Source organism: Dendrobates tinctorius, unplaced genomic scaffold (genome assembly GCF_039654945.1).
Source record: "Dendrobates tinctorius isolate UK_male_01 unplaced genomic scaffold, ASM3965494v1 ptg000434l, whole genome shotgun sequence".
In the NCBI taxonomy this organism is placed as follows: domain Eukaryota; kingdom Metazoa; phylum Chordata; class Amphibia; order Anura; family Dendrobatidae; genus Dendrobates; species Dendrobates tinctorius.
The window spans coordinates 791,943-815,000 of NW_027362097.1; the positions used below are offsets into that span (position 1 = coordinate 791,943).

A 23,058-nucleotide genomic window follows, 5' to 3' on the forward strand; every position below is an offset into this window, starting at 1 on the left:
CGAGGATGGGGAGGTGACATTGCTGCAACATGGGGACCAGGATGGGGAGGTGACATTGCTGCAACATGGGGACGAGGATGGGGAGGTGACATTGCTGCAACATGGGGACCAGGATGGGGAGGTGACATTGCTGCAACATGGGGACCAGGATGGGGAGGTGACATTGCTGCAACATGGGGACCAGGATGCTGGAGGGACATTGCTGCAACATGGGGACCAGGATGCTGGAGGGACATTGCTGCAACATGGAGACCAGGATGGGAGGGACATTGCTGCAACATGGAGACCAGGATGGGAGGGAGGTGACATTGCTGCAACATGGGGACCAGGTGGGGAGGTGACATTGCTGTAACATGGGAACCAGGACGGGAGGGACACTGCTGCAACATGGGGACCAGGATGGGGTGGGGAGGTGACATTGCTGCAACATGGGGACCAGGTGGGGAGGTGACATTGCTGCAACATGGGGACCAGGGTGGGGAGGTGACATTGCTGCAACATGGGGACCAGGGTGGGGAGGTGACATTGCTGCCACATGGGGACCAGGGTGGGGAGGTGACATTGCTGCAACATGGGGACCAGGATGGGGAGGTGACATTGCTGCAACATGGGGACCAGGATGGGGAGGTGACATTGCTTCAACATGGGGACCAGGGTGGGGAGGTGACATTGCTGCAACATGAGGACCAGGTGGGGAGGTGACATTGCTGCAACATGGGGACCAGGGTGGGGAGGTGACATTGCTGCAACATGGGGACCAGGATGGGGAGGTGACATTGCTGCAACATGGGGACCAGGATGGGGAGGTGACATTGCTTCAACATGGGGACCAGGATGGGGGGGGATGACATTGCTGCAACATGGGGATCAGGATGGGGAGGTGACATTGCTGCAACATGGGGACCAGGATGGGGAGGTGACATTGCTGCAACATGGGGACCAGGATGGGGAGGTGACTGCTGCAACATGGGGACCAGCATGGGGAGGTGACATTGCTGCAACATGGGGACCAGGATGGGGAGGTGACATTGCTGCAACATGGGGACCAGGATGGGGAGGTGACATTGCTGCAACATTGGGACCAGGATGGGGAGGTGACATTGCTGCAACATGGGGACCAGGATGGAGAGGTGACATTGCAGCAACATGGGGACCAGTATGGGGAGGCGACCTTCCTGCAACATGGGAACCAGGATGGGGGGGATGACATTGCTGAAACATGGGGACCAAGATAGGGGACATAAGATGTTCGCCAGAAATACTGTATGGTGCTAAAACAATATTATTGTAAAAATGTAATAAAATAAAATTATAAAATATTTTGCCACTAAAAATGCTGTTTTATATACAAACCAAAACAAAAAAGGGCACATTTATTATTGCCGCATCCATATTGACCCAAGTTATACAACTGTACCATACACTACATAATTAATGCCATTTAATACCATTAAATAAACACCAACAATGTTCAAAAAGGTGTACAGTAAAATAAATGGTATCACAAAAAATGTAATATCCTGCAAAGAATGTGGACAGCCAAATTAACATTTTTGTTTCTACGTGCGGCCCAAATACCCAGACGAGTTTGAGACCCATAGTTTATATAGTGGAAAAGGAAGGCAGGAATAAGGAAAGCAGAGTGCCATTCATAGTCAAAGAGGCACCGCACTCAGCGGAGCACTCCTACACCACCTTTTGTGTGTACAGCAAAAGACCTCGGCAGTTGGATGTCATAGACAAAAACTTTTGATATGTCAAAACAACGGTTTGAAAAATTACATTTTAAAATAGACCTTTAACTAATATTTATCAATTTTACTCACTTATATAGCGCCATTAATTCCACAGCGCTTTACAGACATCATCACTGTCCCCGATGGGACTCAAAATCTAGATACCCTATCAGTATGTCTTTGGAATGTGGGAGGAAACTGGAGAACACGGGGAGAACATACAAACCCCTTGCAGATGTTGTCCTTGGTGGGATTTGAACCCAGGACTCCAGTGCTGCAAAGTTGCAGTGCTAACCACTGAGCCGCAGTGCAATATTAAACATATTTTAGAGATTAATAACAGCAAATCCTGTTCATATCTGCCAAATTATGACAAATGATAAAATGCCGCCTGCAGCTGCCACTAGAGGGAGCTCAGCTTATTGAAAACGGTTTCAGTGCTCTGATCAGTGTATTCACAGCAAGCATAAAGCTCCCTCTGGTTGCAGCTGAGTGCAGTCAAAATTCAATCATTTAGATGTCTACGCAGTGGAGCTCTGTTTACAGGGAATGTTTTTAAGCTATTAATATGGGAACACAGGTGAAAGAATGGTTAAACTAGTCATAGCTGTATGCCCATATCGTCGGTGCTGTTGTTGAGAAAACGTCTTTTTTTATGCTAATGATTTCTTCCAGGCTCTGGGGCCGTACAGATTCTGGAAGAAATCTCTGCATCCAGTCTTCATTTGCGCAACACTCCGGCTCCTGCCTACTTACATCTCTCTTTTCACCTTTAATGCCTCCTGTGCATTATTTTCTTCGCAGCAGATCGCCAGTAGCTTCATGTACATGCCAAAAGTAAAGATGTTTTCATATTTGGACTTTAATTGCAAGGCCTTAGGCAAATCCTGAAATAAGAGGTAGATATTTTACCATCAAAATCATTCATACTATAGAATCAGATAGAATGTAACATTATTACAATGGTTGAAGTATAGTCAAATATGAACTGAAGCGTATTCCAAATAAATTCAATTCTGATAGTCACAAACTATCAAATCTCAATGGTCTGTAATTTGCCATCCACTCTTTGTCAAGCAGGTGATTAATCCTTATCAGCATTCTGCCAGCACTATAGGTACTGAAATATCCCAGAATACAATGTACCCACCATTGTCCAGTAGCTTGCCTGCTCTGGACTGAAAGTCCACATTTCTATTACTCTTGCACGCATTAGGACTAGAGATGGGTGGACAACTTGGATGTTGGGACCCGGCGGGTTTGGCTGAACAGTTACAAAATGTTCAGGTTTAGTACCTAGACCCCATTCAACCCTATTCACTTGAATAGGGGGTCCGAACATCCAGTGTTTACCACACTGTCATGTGCATGACCACGCGGAGGGAAACCGCTTCTGAGCGGCGGTAAAATCATCAGTTATCGGACGTAACAGGATTTTTGGGTTGCTTACCGTAAAATCTGTTTCTCGGAGCCTTCATTGGGGGACACAGAGACCATGGGTGTATGCTGTGCTGCCACTAGGAGGCTGACACTATGCACAAAAAAAGGTTAGCTCCTCCTCCGCAGTATACACCCCACCGACCGGCAGGGAATTCCTCAGTTAGTGAGAAAGCAGTAGGAGAAGAAACAGAATAGATTGAAAACAGAACAAACAACTCAACTGTAACCAATCAACCAAAGTAAGAACAGGAGTTGTAGAACATGGGAGGGTGCTGTGTACCCCAATGAAGGCTCCGAGAAACAGATTTTACGGTAAGCAACCCAAAAATCCTGTTTTCTCGTTCGCCTTATTGGGGGACACAGAGACCATGGGACGTCCCAAAGCAGTCCCTGGGTTGGGAAACAAACTTCCATCAGGCCAGTGGACTCACCACTGCTGCCTGCAGAATCCTTCTACCTAGGCTGGCGTCCGCCGAAGCGTAGGTGTGGACCCTGTAGAATTTCACAAACGTGTGAACCGAAGACCAGGTTGCAGCTTTGCAAAGCTGCAGCGCGGAGGCTCTGTGGCGTACCGCCCAGGAAGCACCCACTGCCCGGGTAGAGTGCGCTCTGATCCCTGGAGGGGCCACTCGATGCTTAACCCGGTAGGCCTCCAAAATTGCCGATCTGATCCAGCGAGCAATAGTAGCTTTGGAAGCCGGGTGACCTTTCCGCGCCCCATCTGGAATGACGAAAAGAGAGTCTGTTTTTCGCAAGGAAGACGTCCTAGACAGATAGACTCATTGCCCTGACCAGATCCAGCTTGTTCAGGGACCGCTCCCGAGGGTGAGTTGGACTCGGACAGAAGGACGGCAGAACAATATCCTCATTGAGGTGAAAGGAAGACACCACCTTCGGAAGAAAAGAGGGCGGAGGCCGCAGAACTACCTTGTCCTGGTGAAGTACCAGGAAAGGAGAGCGGCAAGAAAGAGCCGACAATTCCGACACGCGCCGGATGGAGGTGATGGCCACCAGAAAGGCTACCTTCCAGGAGAGAAGGGAAAGGGAGACTTCTCTGAGAGGTTCAAAGGGAGAACCTTGCAGAACCTCAAGAACCAGATTAAGATCCCATGGATCTACGGGCGCTCGATACGGAGGGGCCGTGTGAGCCACGCCCTGAAGAAAGGTTTTGACCTGAGGGCGGGAGGCCAAAGTCTTCTGAAATAAAATGGAGAGTGCCGAAACTTGACCCTTCAAGGAACTGAGAGCAAGCCCCGCATCCAGCCCTGCCTGAAGAAACGCCAGAACGGAAGGGAGCGAAAAGCACATAGGCGCGATGTTATTGGCCTCACACCAAGTGAAATAGGCCTTCCAAGTACAGTAGTAAATTTTGGAAGATGATGGCTTCCTGGCTCGGATCATGGAATGAATTACTCGACCGGAGAATCCTGCCCTTTTCAAAACCTCGGTCTCAACAGCCACGCCGTTAAATTGAACGGCCGAGAATTGGGGTGGCAAATCGGACCTTGAGACAGCAGATCTGCCCTGTCTGGAAGCTTCCAGGGGGCGTCCGCGAGAAGGTTGACAATGTCCGCGAACCAAGACCTTCTGGGCCAATTCGGGGCGATGAGAATGACTGGAATTCCTTCTACTTTGATCTTCAACAGCATGGGAAGAAGAGGCAGGGGAGGAAACAGGTAGGGGAGCTCGAACTGTGACCAAGGAATGGCCAGAGCGTCGGCGCCCACTGCGAGAGGATCTCGAGCTCTGGATACAAACTGTGGGACCTTCCTGTTGAGGCGAGAAGCTAGCAGATCTACGTCCGGGGTTCCCCAACGACTGCAGACCTGAAGAAATACCTCCGGGTGTAGGGACCACTCTCCTGCCGCGAGACCCTCGCGGCTGAGAAAGTCGGCGGCCCAGTTGTCTACGCCGGGAATGTGTACCGCGGAGATTGTCGGAATCGAAATCTCTGCCCACTGAAGGATCTTGGACACTTCTGCCAGGGCTGAGGCACTCCATGTCCCTCCTTGGCGGTTGACATATGCTACCGCTTTGGCGTTGTCTGTCTGAATCCGGACAGGCAGGCCCCCGAGGAGTCTGTCCCAGTGGACGAGAGCCAGATGGATCGCTTGTATCTCTAGAACGTTGATCGGCAGAGCAGATTCTTGAGTCGACCAACGACCCTGAACAGTGTGATTGCGGAACACTGCACCCCAGCCGAGGAGGCTGGCATCCGTTGTTACAATCTGCCAATGAACAGGAAGAAAAGACCGCCCCAAGAGGATGAGAGGTGACGTCAACCACCAGTTGAGTGACCGCTTGATCCGGCATGAAAGACGAACAGGGCGATCCAAGGACAGAGCCGACCTGTTCCACCTCGACAGAATGGCATGTTGGATAGGTCTGGCGTGAAATTGGGCAAAGGGAACTGCCTCTATCGCCGCCACCATTTTTCCCAGGACCCTCATAGCTGTTCGGAGGGACGGAAATCGTGGGGTCTGCAGCGATCGCACAGCCTGCTGCAGGGAGAGAATCTTCTCTTGTGGGAGAAAGACCCTTGACCGACGAGTGTCGAACAGTAGGCCCAGAAACACAAGACGTTGAGTAGGGACCAGACAGGACTTTTTCCTGTTGATGATCCACCCGAAATCGGAAAGAGTGTCCAGGACGATCGTCAAACTTAGGCGCGCCTGCTGGAAAGAGGGAGCTTTGATCAGAATATCGGCGAGGTACAGAAAAAGAACGAGACCTCTGATCCTCAACAAGGCCATCAACTCAGCCACGATCTTTGTGAAGACTCTGGGAGCGGTGGCGAGACCGAAGGGCAGCGCGACGAACTGGTAATGTTCCTGGCGAACCGCAAAACGCAGGAACTTCTGACGAACTCTCTTGTTGAGCAGCTTGAGATCCAAGATGGATCGGACCGCCCCGTCTTTTTTCGGCACAACGAACAGGTTTGAATAAAACTCTGTAAACCGCTCCGATTCGGGAACGGGCACAATCACCCCGGGACTGAGGAGAGAGTCGATGGCCGTAAAGAACCCCGGGATCAAAGCTGGATCTTTTGGAGGACGGGATTCGAAGAAACGATCCCGTGGAAGAGAGATGAACTCTATCTTGTATCCTGACGATACAACCTCCCTGACCCAAGCATCCTCTACCGAGGCCAGCCAGACGTCCTTGAAGAACAGGAGTCGACCTCCCAATTGGGAGGGACCCTCCGGAGTCCGAGGATAGTCATGTTGATGTGGGCCGACCCGATCCGGATCTGGATGGTCTGCCCCGCGAATAGTGGGAGCGTCAGGAGGGAGTGGGTCTGAAGGAAACTTTCTTCCTATCTTGGCGTGCCTGCGGTCTTTGCTGGTTGGAGGAGGTCTCCGCCGTATTGAAACGGCGGTAAGCCCGAAAGGGTCGAAACTGACGCCTCAGTGGGGGTCTGCGAGGTTTGGCCTGAGGCAGGAGAGAACTCGTGCCTCCGGTGGCGTCCTTAATAATTTGGTCCAATTGGGATCCAAAGAGGCGCCCTCCCTGAATAGGCAGATTAGTAAGAGACTTTTTAGAAGACAGGTTCGCCTGCCAGGCCTTGAGCCAAATTGTACGTCGGATTGCCACAACGTTACGTGACGCCTGGACTGCGCAGGATGCGGCATCCAAAGAAGCAGAAAGCAGATAATCCCCCGCATGGGAAATCTGATTGGCAAGATCGGCCAATCGATCTGGTTGTGCTTTCTCTAGGATGCCCTGACGAAGATCCTCTGCCCAAGTGGCTATGGCTTTTGCTGCCCAAAATGAAGCAAAAATTGGGCATACCGCCGTCGAAGCCGCTTCGAAGGCAGACTTCGCTAGGGATTCTATGATCCCATCATTAGAATCCCTAAGAGACGCCACGCCTGAAAGCGGGAGAACCGTGTTATTAGAAAGCCTGGACACGGCCGGATCGACCGAGGGAGAAGCAGACCAGTTGTCCGTGAGCTTTTTAGCAAACGGGTACAGAACGCCGAGACGCTTCCCTCGTTGAAAGCGTCTGGTCAGATCCCCTCTTTCTCTGGTAAAAATCTTTCCAAACTCGGAATGTAAAGGGAATACCTTGGAGGGTGTTTCCTCCCGTCTGAACGAAACCTCCTGATTTGAGGATTTCGCAGGGGGGTCAGCAATGTCGAAGGTCTGGTGGATCGCTGCAATGAGGTTCTGCACAGTAACCCTCATGTTCGCATCCTGATCCGAATCCAGCTCTAAGATCCCCTCAGATGATCCGTCCGAGAGCGCTTCACCTGACTCGGGAGAGGAGGCCCGGGAGGGATGCTGCCGAGAAGGACTATGTGGTGACATGGGGCGAGGAGAGGAATCCGGCTGGGGATCCTGCCTGGGTCTTTTGCGACTATCGCTGGCCGACTCAGATGGAATCTCTCGGGACCTGCTGGACCCTGTAGAGGTGTTCAGGGGCAGCTTATCCAGGACGGCTACTAGGGTCTGAGACACCCTGGTGAGGTCTGCCACTGACTGTGATAGAGACGAGGCCCAGCCAGGCATGGGGGGGTTCACTCTCGCCTGGGGCCCTAGATGGCTCCTGGTCGGCGTTAGGCTGAATAGGGTTGCTACAATCCAGGCAGAGGGAAGTGGACTGACCTGAGGGAAGTTTGCGATTGCAAGAAGAGCACGCAAAGTACTTAACTAAGGTGCAAGAGGAGGCAGGAGGACGAGAGCGGTCAGACTTAGAATTAGACATACTGACGGACAGTCATTGAGGCAGTGCCGGAAGGTTGGGGGACAGGAGGCAGAGGAGGGTGTCAGTCTGCAGTCGCAGAGCTACTCACGGTCCGGTGTCCTGTCGCAGCTTCCAGCAAATGAAGTGCACGGCTTGTCTGGGCTTGCAGGGGGCACGGCAGATAAGACAGCGTCCGGCTGACAGGCTGTGAAAATGGCGGCAGCCTGAGAACAGAGCAGGAAGCGCGCACTTCTCTGCAGAGACCGAGGAAGAAGATGGGCGGGGCTAACCGCCGATGTTAAAAATGGCGCCGTCCTATCCAGACTGGGGTAGGTGGAGACAGCGCCGCCTCGGGGAGACTTAGCGTGAGGGGAGAAGGCGGTGGGCAGGCTTAAAGCGGGCGGGAGGAAAGCCCGCCCGAGAAAGAAGGCGGGGGGCGTGGCCGCGACGCAGGACAAGGCCCAAGATGAAGCCGGGGCCTGGATTAGATGAGGCGGCCGCCTGTCAGCACGGGGCGGCGTGGAGGCCCCGCAGCACTGCCGCGGTGACCGCTCCTGAGGCTCGCTGGGGCCGGAAGGGAGAAACCCCCCCCCCCTAGAAATGCACTGGGGGCAAGTTGCGGCAGAACAGGCCGAGAAGCCGGGGCCTGAAATAAATGCGGCGGCCGCCGGGAAGCGCGGAGGCGTCGCAGTACCGCCACAGTGACCTCTGGGGCTGCCGAGGAGAATGGGACCCGGGCCTCATACTTACCCTCCGACACTATAATAAAGGTACCTTCATCCAGCGTGTGTTGTCACGAAGAGTATCCGCGCCTCATCCAACCGACAGGCTCTGGTAGGCGAGTAGGTGGGAGGCGGGGGACGAGGACCATCTGGATCGCCTGACACACATCCGTGTACGGTCTCCTGGTCCTGCTGTAGAGACCTATGAGGATACGGGGTGGCATTACACGCCGTACTCATAGTCTCTTTGTGGGAGTACAGTTGTGACTGTTCACTCTGTATCCCTCCGGGAACCTGAAAAGGAACGACGCACAACGAGGTAGATATGGGTCTAATGAAAGACCCGTGTCCACCTCCTACTGACACTAAGCTAAACTGAGGAATTCCCGGCCGGTCGGTGGGGTGTATACTGCGGAGGAGGAGCTAACCTTTTTTTGTGCATAGTGTCAGCCTCCTAGTGGCAGCACAGCATACACCCATGGTCTCTGTGTCCCCCAATAAGGCGAACGAGAAATAAAGTTTACCTCCAGTCACTGGCGTCGGCTGACGGGGCTACCGCTCTCATCAGCCGACCTCTGCTGTCACTAGTAACAGTGAGAGTAGGAGCAGCTGATGGGAGCATTCAATCAGCAGGCACCTGCGCTGTAAATAAAAAAATAAAAAAAAAAACACATGGCATGGGTTTCCCTGTAATTTTGATAACCAGCCAGGCTAAAGTCACAGATGGGAGTTGCAACACGCAACAAACTTGCTGAAACTGATAGTTATCAAGAACAAAGGGGTCCCCATGCTGTATTTTTTAATTATTTAAATAGTTTTAAAAATACGGCATGGGGTCCCCCTCATTTTTTACAACCAGCCATGCTAAAACAGACAGTAACAAAGATTTCCTGGTGAAGTCGGTGTTCGGCACAGAAGCAGAGCTTTACTGTTCGGGTTCACCCATCTCTAATTAGGATATAGAGTATAGATGGAAAATAAAGACCCACCCACACTTCCTGTAGAGAAAAAAAACCGCCCACACGTCCTACAAAGAAGCCCACCCCCATGTCCTACAAAGAGAGCCAACGACCCGCCCTCCCCAACTACCGGTAGAGAGCCAACGACCCGTCCACCCCCAATACCGGTAGAGAGCCAACGACCCGTCCACCCCCAGCTACCGGTAGAGAGCCAACGACCCACCCTCCCCCGCTACCGGTAGAGAACCAACGACCCGCTCTCTCCCGCTACCGGTAGAGAGTCAACGACCCGCCTTTCATTTCTGTCTTTTGCCCATTAGCTGTCATGATGGTCGAGATCTGCAAATTTCAGTAGAGAAAAAACAGGATTTTTTGGGTTGCTTACCATAAAATCTGTTTCTCTGAGCCTTCATTGGGGGACACAGAGACCATGGGTGTATGCTGCTGCCACTAGGAGGCTGACACTATGCACAAAAAAGTTAGCTCCTCCTCCGCCGTATACACCCCACCGACCGGCAGGAAATTCCTCAGTTAGTGAGAAAGCAGTAGGAGAAGTAACGGAATAGATTGAAAACAGAACGAACAACTCAACTGTAACCAATCGACAAACATAAGAACAGGAGTTGTAGAACATGGGAGGGTGCTGTGTCCCCCAATGAAGGCTCCGAGAAACAGATTTTACGGTAAGCAACCCAAAAAATCCTGTTTTCTCGTTCGCCTTATTGGGGGACACAGAGACCATGGGACGTCCCAAAGCAGTCCCTGGGTTGGGAAACAAACTTCCATCAGGCCAGTGGACTCACCACCGCGGCCTGCAGAATCCTTCTACCTAGGCTGGCGTCCGCCGAAGCATAGGTGTGGACCCTGTAGAATTTCACAAAAGTGTGAACCGAAGACCACGTTGCAGCTTTGCAAAGCTGCAGCGCGGAAGCTCTGTGGCGCACCGCCCAGGAGGCACCCACCGCCCGGGTAGAGTGCGCTCTGATCCCTGAAGGAGCTGCACGATGCTTGACCCGGTATGCCTCCAAAATTGCCGATCTGATCCAGCGAGCAATAGTGGCCTTTGAGGCTGGGTGACCTTTCCTTGCACCGTCTGGAATGATAAACAGAGAGTCTGACTTCCACAAGGAAGATGTCCTGGCTAGATAGACTCTCAATGCCCTGACCAGGTCCAGCTTGTTCAAGGATCGCTCCCGAGGATGAGCTGGGCTCGGGCAGAAGGATGGCAGAACAATGTCCTCATTGAGGTGAAACGAAGATACCACCTTCGGAAGGAAAGAGGGCGGAGGCCGCAGAACTACCTTGTCCTGATGAAGTACCAAGAAGGGAGAGCGGCAAGAAAGGGCCGCTAATTCCGACACCCGTCGGATGGAAGTAATGGCCACCAGAAAGACCACCTTCTAAGAAAGGAGGGCAGGGAAACATCCCTGAGAGGTTCAAAAGGAGGACCTTGCAGAACCCCAAGAACGAAATTAAGATCCCAAGGATCCACGGGCGCTCGGTACGGAGGAACCGTGTGAGCCACACCCTGAAGAAAGGTTTTGACCTGGGGCCGGGAGGCCAGCGTCTTCTGAAATAAAATGGACAGTGCCGAAACTTGACCCTTAAGGAACTGAGAGCAAGCCCCGCATCCAGCCCTGTCTGAAGAAACGCCAGAACAGAAGGAAGCGAAAAAACCATGGCCGCAATGTCATTGGCCTCACACCAGGAGAAATAGGCTTTCCAAGTACGGTAATAGATCTTGGAAGAGGAAGGCTTTCTGGCGCGGATCATGGTATGAATCACTCGATCAGAGAATCCTGCCCGTTTCAAAACCTCGGTCTCAACAGCCACGCCGTTAAATTGAGCGACCGAGAATTGGGGTGGCAAATCGGGCCTTGCGACAGCAGATCTGCCCTGTCGGGAAGCTTCCAGGGGGCGTCCGCGAGAAGGTTGACAATGTCCGCGAAGCAAGACCTTCTGGGCCAATTCGGGGCGATGAGGACGACTGGAATCCCTTCTGCCTTGATTTTCTTCAACAGCTTGGGAAGAAGAGGCAAGGGAGGGAACAGGTAGGGGAGCTCGAACTGTGACCAAGAAACGGCCAGAGCGTCGGCGCCCCCTGCCAGGGGGTCCCGAGACCTGGACACGAATTGTGGTACCTTCCTTTTGAGGAGAGACGCCATGAGGTCTACGTCCGGGGTTCCCCACCGACGGCAGAGCAGATGAAACACCTCCGGATGTAGGGACCATTCCCCTGCCGCGAGACCCTCGCAGCTTAGAAAATCGGCGGCCCAGTTGTCCACGCCGGGAATGTGAACCGCGGAAATTGTTGGAACAAAGGTCTCTGCCCATTGAAGAATTCTGGACACTTCCGCCAGGGCTGAGACACTCCGTGTCTCCCCTTGTCGGTTGATATACGCCACCGCTGTGGCATTGCCTGTTTGAATCCTGACAGGCAGGCCCTTGAGGCGCCGTTCCCAGTGGACGAGAGCCAGAAGGATCGCTCGTATCTCTAGGACATTGATCTGCAGAGCTGATTCCTGAGTCGACCATCGACCCTGAACAGTGTGATTGCGGAACACTGCACCCCAGCCGATGAGGCTGGAGTCCGTTGTGACAATCTGGGAAGAAAGGACCGCCCCGAGAGAATGAGGGGAGACGTCAACCACCAGTTGAGAGACCGCTTGATCCGGCATGAAAGACGAACCGGACGATCCAGAGACAGAGCCGACCTGTTCCACCTGGACAAAATGGCCTGCTGGAGGGGCCTGGCGTGAAAACTGGGCAAAGGGAACTGCCTCTATTGCTGCCACCATCTTCCCCAGAGTCCTCATGGCTGTCCTGAGAGATGAAAACCGTGCGATCTGTAGTGATCAGACGCCCTGCTGCAGGGAAAGAATCTTGTCTTGTGGGAGAAATACCCTTGACTGACGAGTGTCGAAAAGAAGGCCCAGAAACACAAGGCGTTGAGTAGGGATCAGACAGGACTTTTCCGGTTGACGATCCACCCAAAACTGGACAGGGTGTCTAGAACGATCGCCACACTTAGGCGGGCCTGATGAAAGGAGGGAGCCTTGATCAGAATATCGTCGAGATACGGAAAAAGAACAAGACCTCTGATCCTCAACAAGGCCATCAACGCCGCCATAATCTTCGTGAAGACCCTGGGAGCGGTGGCGAGCCCGAAAGGGAGCGCGACGAACTGATAATGTTCGTGGTGAATCGCAAACCACAGGAACTTCGGATGTCCGGGAAATATGGGCACGTGTAGATAGGCATCTTGGATGTCTATGGAACACATGAATTCCTGCTCCTCCATGGAGGCAATCACCGAGCGAACCGACTCCATCCGGAAGTGGCGGAGGCGAACTCTCTTGTTGAGTAACTTGAGATCCAAGATGGGTCGAACCGCCCCGTCCTTTTTCGGCACCACAAACAGGTTTAAATAAAACCCTGTGAATCGTTCCGATTCGGGAACGGTCACAATCACCCCGGAGCTGAGGAGAGAGGCGATGGCCGAACCGAACCCCGGGATCAAGGCAGGATCCCGTGGCGGACGGGATTGGAAGAAGCGATCCCGTGGAAGAGAAACAAACTCTATTTTGTATCCTGTCGATACAACCTCTCTGACCCAAGCGTCCTCTACTGAGGCGAACCAGACGTCGCTGAAGAAAAGAAGTCGACCTCCCAATTGGAAGGGACCCACGGAAGACCGATGATAGTCATGCGGACGTAGACCATCCAGATCTAGATCTGGGTGGTCTTCCCTGGGAAGAGTGGGACCGCCAGGACGGAGTGAGCCTGAAGGAGACCTTCTTTCTTTCCTGACGTGCTTGTGGCCTTTGCTGGTTGGAAGGATTTTCCGCCGCATTGAAACGGCGGAAAGACCGAAAGGGACGGAACTGACGCCTTGGAGGAGGTCTGCGAGACTTGGATTGGGGGAGAAGAGAACTCGTACCTCCGGTAGCGTCCTTAATAATCTGGTCCAATTGGGACCCAAAGAGACGCACTCCTTGAAAAGGCAGATTAGTCAGACCTTTTAGAGGACAAGTCCGCCTGCCAGGCCTTGAGCCAAATTGTACGTCGGATTGCCACGATGTTGCTTGACGCCTGAACCGCGCAAGATGCGGCATCCAAGGAAGCAGAAAGCAGATAATCCCCCGCATGGGAAATCTGATTGGCGAGATCGGCCAAATGCTCCGGTTGTGCCTTATCCAGAATGCCCTGCCGAAGGTCCTCTGCCCAAGTGGATATAGCCTTTGCTGCCCAAGATGAAGCAAAGACTGGACATACCGCCACAGATGCCGCCTCGAAGGCAGACGTTGCTAGGGATTCTATGATTCTGTCATTAGAATCTTTTAGAGACGCTACACCCGACAGCGGAAGAACAGTATTATTAGAGAGTCTGGATACGGGAGGGTCCACTGAAGGAGAAGCGGCCCAGTTGTCCGTGAGCTCTTTAGCAAACGGATACAGCACGCCGAGACGCTTTCCTCTTTGAAAGCGTCTAGTCGGATCTTCCCTTTCCTTGGTAAAAATCTTCCCAAACTCGGAATGAAAGGGAAACACCCTGGAAGGTGTTTCCGCCCGTCTGAACGAAACCTCCTGATCTGAGGATTTCGCAGGGGCGTCAGTGATGTCGAAGGTATGGTAAATCGCGGCAATGAGGTTCTGCACCGTAACCTTCATGTTCGCATCCTGATCTGAATCCAGCTCTAAGACCCCTTCAGATTCCGAAAGCGCTTCACCTGACTCGGGAGAGGAGGCCCGAGAGGGAGACTGCTGGGGAGTATGGGGTGAGGTAGGGCGAGGAGAGGACTCCGCCTGGAGATCCTGCCTGGGTCTCTTGCGACTGACACTGGCTGGCTCAGATGGGACGTCCTGGGACGTGCTAGGTCCCGCAGAAGCTCCCAAGGGCAACTTATCCAGAACGGCTACTAGGGACCGAGACACCTTGGTGAGGTCTGCCACCGACTGTGATAGGGAGGAGGCCCAACCCGGCAAGGGGGGCTCACTCACCCCTGGGGCTATGGATGGCTCCTGGGGAGGGCCGAAGAGCGGGTACGATCAGCCGTAGGGATAGACATTGTGAAAAACCTGAGGTAGTGCCGGAAGGTTGGGGGACAGAGGGCGGAGAAGGGTCAGTCTGCCGTGCAGAACTACTCACGGTCCGGTGTCCCCAAAAGCGATGCTGCTCGACCTGTCCGGGGATGCAGATCAGGGAGAAGTCCGGCTGGCCGTCCCAAAGAGGCAAAAAGCTGCTTGCAGAAACTGCACAGGGGCTGGGGAGCCTCTCCAGCTGCGTCCGGCTGGCAGGCTGTGAAGATGGCGCCTGCCTGTAGAAAAGTGCGGGTCCCGGGGAAGGGCGGTCCTCGCAGGGTTAATAATTGCTGCCCTCTAGCCATATGCTGGGCAGGAGAGGGAAAGGCGGGGGGAGGGCCTGGGGAGAGCGGGAGTGAAGCCCGCTTAGTAGAAAGGGGCGGGGGCGTGGCCGCGACGCTGCGGTAGGCCCGAACACAAGCCAGGGCCTAAATTAGTTGCGGCGGCCGCCTGTCAGCAGGGGGTCGGCGGGGAAGACGCGTCGCAACACCGGGCCGCGTCCCTGCCCAGAACTGCTCGACCCCAGCGCTACCCCTGCCAAGATGGAAAAAAGGGGGAAGCACAGAACGAGGCCCGTGAAGACCCGGGGCCTGCATGGATGCGGTGACCGTGGGGGGATGCGGGGCGTGCAGGGACCCTAACGTGGTCCCCCTGGCGACCGCTCCAAGAGAAAACGCCGGGGGGAAGACTGACATACTCACCCAGGCAGGGGGCCTTACAATAAAGGTACCTGAAAATCCCACGCTGTCTGTCTCTATGAAATCCGCGCCTAATCCAACCTTCAGGCTCTGGTAGGCGAGATGGTGGGAGGCGGGGGGCAAGGACCGTCCGTGCGGCTGGCACCTACTTGTGCGAGGCTCCTGGTCCTGCTCCGGAGACCTATGAGGATACGGGGTGGCAGTACACGCCGTACTCATAGTCTCTTTGTGGGAGTACGGATGTGACTGTTCACTCCGTATCCCTCCGGAACCTGCAAAGAAACAACGCACACTGAGGTAGATATGGGTCTAATAAAAGACCCGTGTCCACCTCCTACTGACACTAAGCTAAACTGAGGAATTTCCTGCCGGTCGGTGGGGTGTATACGGCGGAGGAGGAGCTAACTTTTTTGTGCATTGTGTCAGCCTCCTAGTGGCAGCAGCATACACCCATGGTCTCTGTGTCCCCCAATAAGGCGAACGAGAAATAGTAAACTCCATATGGAATTATCAAACATATAAAATAAAAAACAGGAAGGGAAAAAAAACCAGAGGGATGATACATGTCTGAACACGAGCTGTTTAAACAGAAAACACAATTACGGAGTACGGTGCGCGATAAGCGTGCATGAAAAGGTTAGTTAAAATGTCGCTGCCACAAAACTGAACGTTCCTCTAAACACAGCCTGTTGAGGACTAAACCTTTAAATTATCTCAGGCTTCAAATACTATGTTATTTGTAATGTTGTCACAACTAAGTACTCTTAAAGTGGATTTCCAGAGACACAAAAAAATACACCCCGCCGCAATCATTTTCTTGCCATGGGTAAAGGCATGAAAAAAAAATCGCTCAGAACAAGAAATTGCCCCCAAAAGTCTGATGATATCCCATAAATTGTAGGCGCTATCGAGAAATGAATATGAAGTGCAGCTGGATGTCTAGTGGCGGATAGTATGAATACCTTTATCTCGCAAACCGCTGAGCCTCCGACGGGAAAATGGAATTTCAATCCCAGCTTTAAAAAAAATGCCGTAATTTGACTTGCAAATCGTCGGAAACACATATCTGTTGCTAGACAATATAGATAGAAATGAAGAGAGCTGCGGCTCTGAGCGGAGACGCGGCATGGATGACAAGTCCTATCAGACCTGTTGCTCGCAGCCACAGCGCCAAGTGTTCAGCACAGGCTCGTGTCGGCCTTAACCCCTCCGCTGACAAATGCTGCACAGCATTATCTTATACTACTTCATTTTAAATCCTCTTTTTTTACATATAAAAAAGTCTGTGCTGTTTAAATTATTATAAAGTGTTATTTACACCTTTCGAACATCCAAATTCCTTGCATAGATGTAAGGCTTAGAGCACTACCAAAATTAAAATTTAACTTCAACATCCCCATCGACACTCCCACCTCAGCTGCCTCTAAAATTTTATCACCGACTGCCTCACTCAATGGTCCTCCGTGGCCACTCATGAAGATGGCCACACACTGGACCTTATCTTCACCCTCCCCTGCTCCCTTACTAATCTCAACAACTTGCCCCTCCCCCTGTCTGACCACAACCTACTGACATTCTCTTCCCTTTCCTCTCCTAGTGCGCAACCCCCACTCCACAAACTTACTCACTCTCAAACACCTCAATTTACGCTCACTCTGAGTCCCTTCTCCCTCCTACAGACATTGCTTCCCTTCATGACACAGATGCTGCTGCCAGTTTTTATAACCATAATAACAGCAACACTTGATTCGGCCACCCCCCTCACAAACAGCAAAACTCGTACAATCAACAGGCAACCCTGGCTGACCAGCCTGACCAAAGAACTGAGACTGGCTTCCAGGGTTGCTGAACTGAGATGGAAGAGATCCCGTTCTGCCATTAAATTTATCGCATACAAGCAGTCCCTTGCCAGCTTCAAGTCCACGCTCACAGCCGCAAAACAAACTTACAGTATCTCTCATATCCTTCCTGTCTCACAATCCTAAACAGCTTTTCAACACTTTCAATTCTCTACTCCGTCCCACAGCACCTCCTCCATCTTCTCTCATTTCTGCTGAAGACTTTGCCTCTTTCTTTAAGCAGAAGATCGAAAACATCAGAGAAAGCGTAGGCCCGCAGCCCCAATTCCCCTCCTCTTAACTGCTCAGCCCTGTTCTTCCAAAACCAGCTTCTCCACTATGACAGATCAGCTCTCCACCCCTCTGTCAAGATCACATCTCACCACTTTCATGCTTGACCCGCTCCCACCCCACCTCATCCCTAACCTCGCCACAGTCTTCATCCCAACCATAACCATCTCTTCAACCTTTCACTTACAAATGGTGTCTTCCCCTCATTCTTCAAACATGCCTCGATCACACCCATCCTCAAAAAGCCCTCCCTCGACCCATCCTCTGCATCTAGCTGTCGCCGATATCACTTCTCCCCTATGCCTCAAAACTACTGGAACAACATGTCCATCTCATTGAATTGTCCTGCCACCTCTCCTCTTGCTCCCTCTTTGTCCGATTACAATCTGGCTTCCGACAGCATCACTCAACTGAAACTGCCCTAACTAAAGTCTCCAATGATCTACTACCCGCAAGAGCAAGCGACACTACTCTGTCCTCCTCCTGGACCTGTCTTCTGATTTGACACTGTGGACAATTCCCTCCTGTTACAGATTCTCTCATCTCTTAGCATCACAGACTTGGCCCTATTCTGGATCTCGTATCTAACAGACCGGACATTCAGTGTCTCCCTCTCCCACACCACTTCCTCACCTTGCCCCCGATGACGGTGTTTCCCCAAGGCTCGGTTGTAGGATCCCTACTCTTCTCCATCTACACCTTTGACCAGAGACAGCTCATAGAATCCCACAGTTTACAGTATCATCTCTTCGCCGATGACACGCAGATCTACCTATCTGGACCTGACATACACCTCCTTGCTGAACAAAATCCCACAATGTCTGTCCGCTATTTCATCTTTCTTTTCTGCTTGCTTTCTTAAAACTAAACATGGACAATACAGAATTCATCATCTTTCCCCATCTCACTCCACCCCTCCACTAGTCCTATCCATCAATGTCAATGGCTGCTCACTTTCCCCAGTCCCGCATGCTTGGTGCCTTGGGGTGATCCTCGACTCTGCCTTCTCTTTCAAGCCACATAGCCAAGCCCTTGCCTCATCCTGCCGACTCAAACTTAAAAATATTTCCCGGATCCGTACATTCCTTGACCAAGAAAACTGCAAAAACGCTTGTGCACGCCCTCATCATCTCTCACCTCAACTTTTGCAACCTCCTACTCTCTGGTCTAGCCTCTAGCAACACTCAAATCTATCCTAAACTCTGCTGCCCAACTAATCCACCTGTCTCCCCTTTATTCCCCAGCCTCTCCTCTCTGCTAAGCCCTTCACTGGCTTCCTATTGCCCAGAGGCTCCAGTTCAAAACCCTAACTATGACATACAAAGCCATCCACAAACTGTCTTGTCCATACATCTGTGATATGGTCTCCCGGTACTTACCTATATGCAACCTTCGATCCTCTCAAGATCTCTTTCTCTACTCCCCTCTTCTCTCTTCTTCCCACAACCGCATACAAGACTTCTCCCGTGCATCCGCCATACCCCAACACATCAGACTTTCGCCTACCACAAAAACCTTCAAAATGAACCTGATACCCACCTCTTCCGACAAGCCTACAACCTGTAGTGATCCTCTGTCTACTGAACCGCTGCATAACCAGCTCTACCCTCTCCTAGTGTATCCTCACCCATCCCCTGTAGACTGTGAGCCCTCGCAGGCAGGGTCCTCTTTCCCTCTGTACTTGTGTGTGCCTTGTATTACTCATGTGTATCGTACTTGTCTATGTATGCCCTTTTTTCACATGTAAAGCGCCATGGAATAAATGGCGCAATAATAATAATAATAATAACTTCACTCACAAAAAAAGTTGACAAATTAAAGGGGTTATTACTCTATTACTTGGACAACCCCTCTTCTTGGCCAAAATGTTTTGCTCACATAAAATAAAAGCTTTTACCCCCCCCCCCTCCCGGTGCTGGCGCCGTTCCTGTGGTGTTGCAGGGATCTCGTGAGGTGCTGCAAAACGAGACACCGGCGCTCACTTTATTTACCCAAAGTTACGTTTTCAGCACCCAAAAAATTTCAGTTCAAGACTGGCAAACCACTCAACTATAACTGGAACAATACATGCACGGAATGAAGGAAAGGAAGTTACGGGACCTGTAGTGCTGGCAGAATACCGATTAAAGAAAAAACATCCCCAACAAAGGGTGAATGGCAAGTTCTAGAGCAAGAGAATCAGTTCTAATTTTTGTGGGATAAATGCTTTTAACTTTTTTTTTTTGGGTGGGGGGTAGTGGGGACAAAATCACATCACTTTAGGTTTTAAAATAAAAAAAAAAAATATCTTCCTTGGAGCCAGCACATAAATCTATGATTACCTTAGTTGCACGTAGGAAGCCAAGAAGTCTAATCAGAACTGATTGAATGGGCTGGTTCTCATTTTCCAGCTTTACAAGCTCTTCTTCTAGTGCAGCAATGTTTTCAAGCGGTTCCAACTGGAGCAGAGGAAAACAAAAATTTGGTTATGCACTCAGATGGGTCATTTATAGGTGGCCCAATACATATTATCATTTAGTAAATCAGCCACCATGTTCATCTGTAGGAACATCACACACATAGTAACACTATGGTAGACACATCAATGGTACTGTCCCAAACCAAGGACTTTAAGGGTTATTCCGGTAGGTGGCATCGTCTAGATTGGTGGGAGTCAGACCACTGCAATCCCCAACAGTCATCAAAAGGACAAATGTATTCTCATTAGAATGGAGCAACACTGCACACGCTCGACTGACGCTCCGCTCCACTCCTAGAGGAGTAAAGTGCAGCACTCTAGCAGTACCGTGGAGGATGGATGAAAAGGCGGTGAAGCATGATTACAGCTACTCCATTCTCCTTTCTGGGGATCCCAGTGGTCAGACGTTATCACCTTTCCTGCAGATGGGTGATGACTTTCAATTGGAGTACCCCCTAATCACCCATCCAGGATGGAGAACTTCTAGATTAGTGGGTTCTACCCGCTGCGATCCCCACCTATTGATAAAAAGAGGAGAATTTATCATTCGAGCACATGAATGGGGCAGTTTCCCTGCTCAGCAGCTCGCTCATGAGCACGCATTGTACTTCAGATAACCTGGGTCTTTTGGGATTAAAGTGCATGGGGACTTTTTTGTGCCCTATCTGGATGCTTCCTAAAAGACATTGTGAGCAGCCTTGCACCTACTGTCGAAATTTGCCAAATAGCTATGCGTTCAGGATGAAGGCAAACTGGGGACTGTGGGGTTTAGTCTTAACCTCTTCATATAATGAAGCCGAGAGGAGCTCAAAAAAGAGACAGCAAAAATAGTCACAAACTCCCCGTGAGATGGCCAGAATGAGCTCACTGACTGTATCTTAAGTTAACTCACTCTGGAGCCAGCAATAGTAAGAGAGGCTAAAGAAGGCAAACGGTGAAAAATATTTAACAAAACGCATTTAAAGGGGAAAAAAAAAAGTGGACAAAGCCTTTAAGAAAACACATTTAAAAACTGCAGCATATAGGGTAAATTAAATTGGGAACTAAAAAACTGCCTAAGACTGGTATACACCTACCGTGAACGATGCACTGGATTTCAGCAATTTCTTAAGGTCCTAGAGAGATAGGTAAAGAAGTAAAAATGAAAACGCGATATTAGAAGAGGACGACGCTGATATACATCTACTTAGCAATATTTTACATTTGGATTTTGAGCAGCCAAGGACTCGATTTGGATTTGTCAAGTAAAATCATAGATGTATAGGAAACAGAGGATTTTACTTTTAGAATGAGTAGAGATTCAGGTATTATGTGATATGTGCCTGTTATTCTTACTAAAAGGGGGCACGGTGGCAGTACCAGCTCACAAATGAACTAAGGTGCCTTGAAAAACAGTGGAAGGGCCCCAGCGCTCCAGTAAACATGTGGCACTGGCATTCTGATCCTAAAAGGTCACATACTGATGAGCAATCCTACAGACAGGTCACCATTGTCTCAGACTAATGACTTTATTGGGGGCAGTGTCCAAGATCACTTAAGACCCCAAAACAAAGGGTCTCCCACTAGCGGTTACTATGGGATGTTACTTCGTCGACAAATAAATGAATAAACTAGCACCTGAGTGTTACCAGTGGGGTGCCCGTACTCTTCCCTCAGTGCCAATAGGGTCAGATGGAGTCAGTCAGTTGACAGCACGCAGAGTAATAAGAGAAATAAGTAGTGATGAGCGAGTATGCTCGCTGCTCAGGTTTCCCCGAGAATGCTCGGGTGGTCTCCGAGTATTTGGGCGTGCTCGGAGATTTAGTTTCTGTTGCCGTAGCTGCATGATTTGCAGCTACTTGACAGGGAATTCCTCAACAAACAGGCAATTGCCACATGTATTCAGGCTGTCAAGTAGCCGCAAATCATGCAGCTGCGGCGACAAACTAAATCTCCGAGCACATCCAAATACTCAGAGACCACCCGAGCAACGAGCATACTCGCTCATCACTAGTAATAGGTGCTCTAAAATTGATATTTCATGGGGAAGACAAGACTCTGGGGTCTGTTTGATTTTTTAGGTGCCCAAAAACTTAATGGTACCTGTAAGGGACCAAGCGATTCCAAGCAGCAAGTCACCCATCAGGGATCCCTTTTTCACAACTGAACTCTGAGAATTATGAAGATGGGAGGGCATGATAAATAGATGAATATGATGGATGGATGGATTCCAATCCCTACTGGGCATATTAATTGAAAGGGTCTATGGACCCATGCACACATCCGTGCCAACTGATTTGAGCACGGACCGCCTGTTCTTACCGCTAGTGATCATGTCCCCTGCATCATCCCCTGACCTGCTCATTTACGGCCTTTTATTCCCACTTGAGCATTCCCAAAATCGTGACTACTGGTGAGCGAACGTGCTCTTATAAGGTGTTATCTGAGCATGCTCGGGTGCTAACAGTGTCTTCCGTGTGCTCAAATATGCTCGAGTCCCCACGGCTGCATGTCTCACGGCTGTCCGATGGCTGCAATACGTCATAACAAATGATGACACCTTATCCGAGCAAACTCGCTCATCACTAACAGTGACGCATGAAATGGGGTAGTCATATGTGCACCACCACTGAAGATGGATGGCTGGACGGACAGATTCAAACCCATATTGTGCAGAGTAATCAAACACGTCTAAAAAAGAAACTGCTGGTTGACCGCAGCAAGAAATCAAATAAAAAACTGAGTTATCAGATAGAAATACAAGAAATAAAAGCAGCTCTTTCCATACAGTGCCTACAAATCACCTAAAAACCTCTTCCATATAGATAAGTCTTGAAACTGGGGGCAGCACTCCAATATATATATATATATATATATATATATATATATATATATATATATATATATATATATATATATATATATATATATATATATATTTTCTCATCATCTGACTCTGGAGAGCTGTCCCCGTTCTTTGGATATAGATAAATGAACGTATTCAAACCCATACTGTGCAGATTATGTAACCCTATGGCAACCAATAACAGCACAGCTTTCATTTTACCAGAGGAGCTGCCAAACTGAAAGCCCAGCTCTGATTGGTTGCTATAGGCAACTAAGCATTTTTCCTTTAGGCTTTGGGCCTAGTATTATATACACACTATA

At 50.7% G+C, this 23,058-nt stretch overlaps 1 protein-coding gene across 1 annotated transcript in view; it reads right to left on the minus strand.

The window, feature by feature from the left end:
• The window catches only part of LRPPRC (leucine rich pentatricopeptide repeat containing), a 213,246-nt gene that overhangs the window by 123,488 nt on the left and 66,700 nt on the right, over positions 1 to 23,058 (minus strand). The window contains exons 19-21 of the mRNA XM_073564219.1: positions 20,988 to 21,026; positions 19,775 to 19,891; positions 2,493 to 2,623 (exon numbers count right to left, since the gene is read on the minus strand). Coding sequence (XP_073420320.1) covers positions 2,493 to 2,623; positions 19,775 to 19,891; positions 20,988 to 21,026 — 287 coding nt within the window. The remainder of the gene's footprint in view (positions 1 to 2,492; positions 2,624 to 19,774; positions 19,892 to 20,987; positions 21,027 to 23,058) is intronic.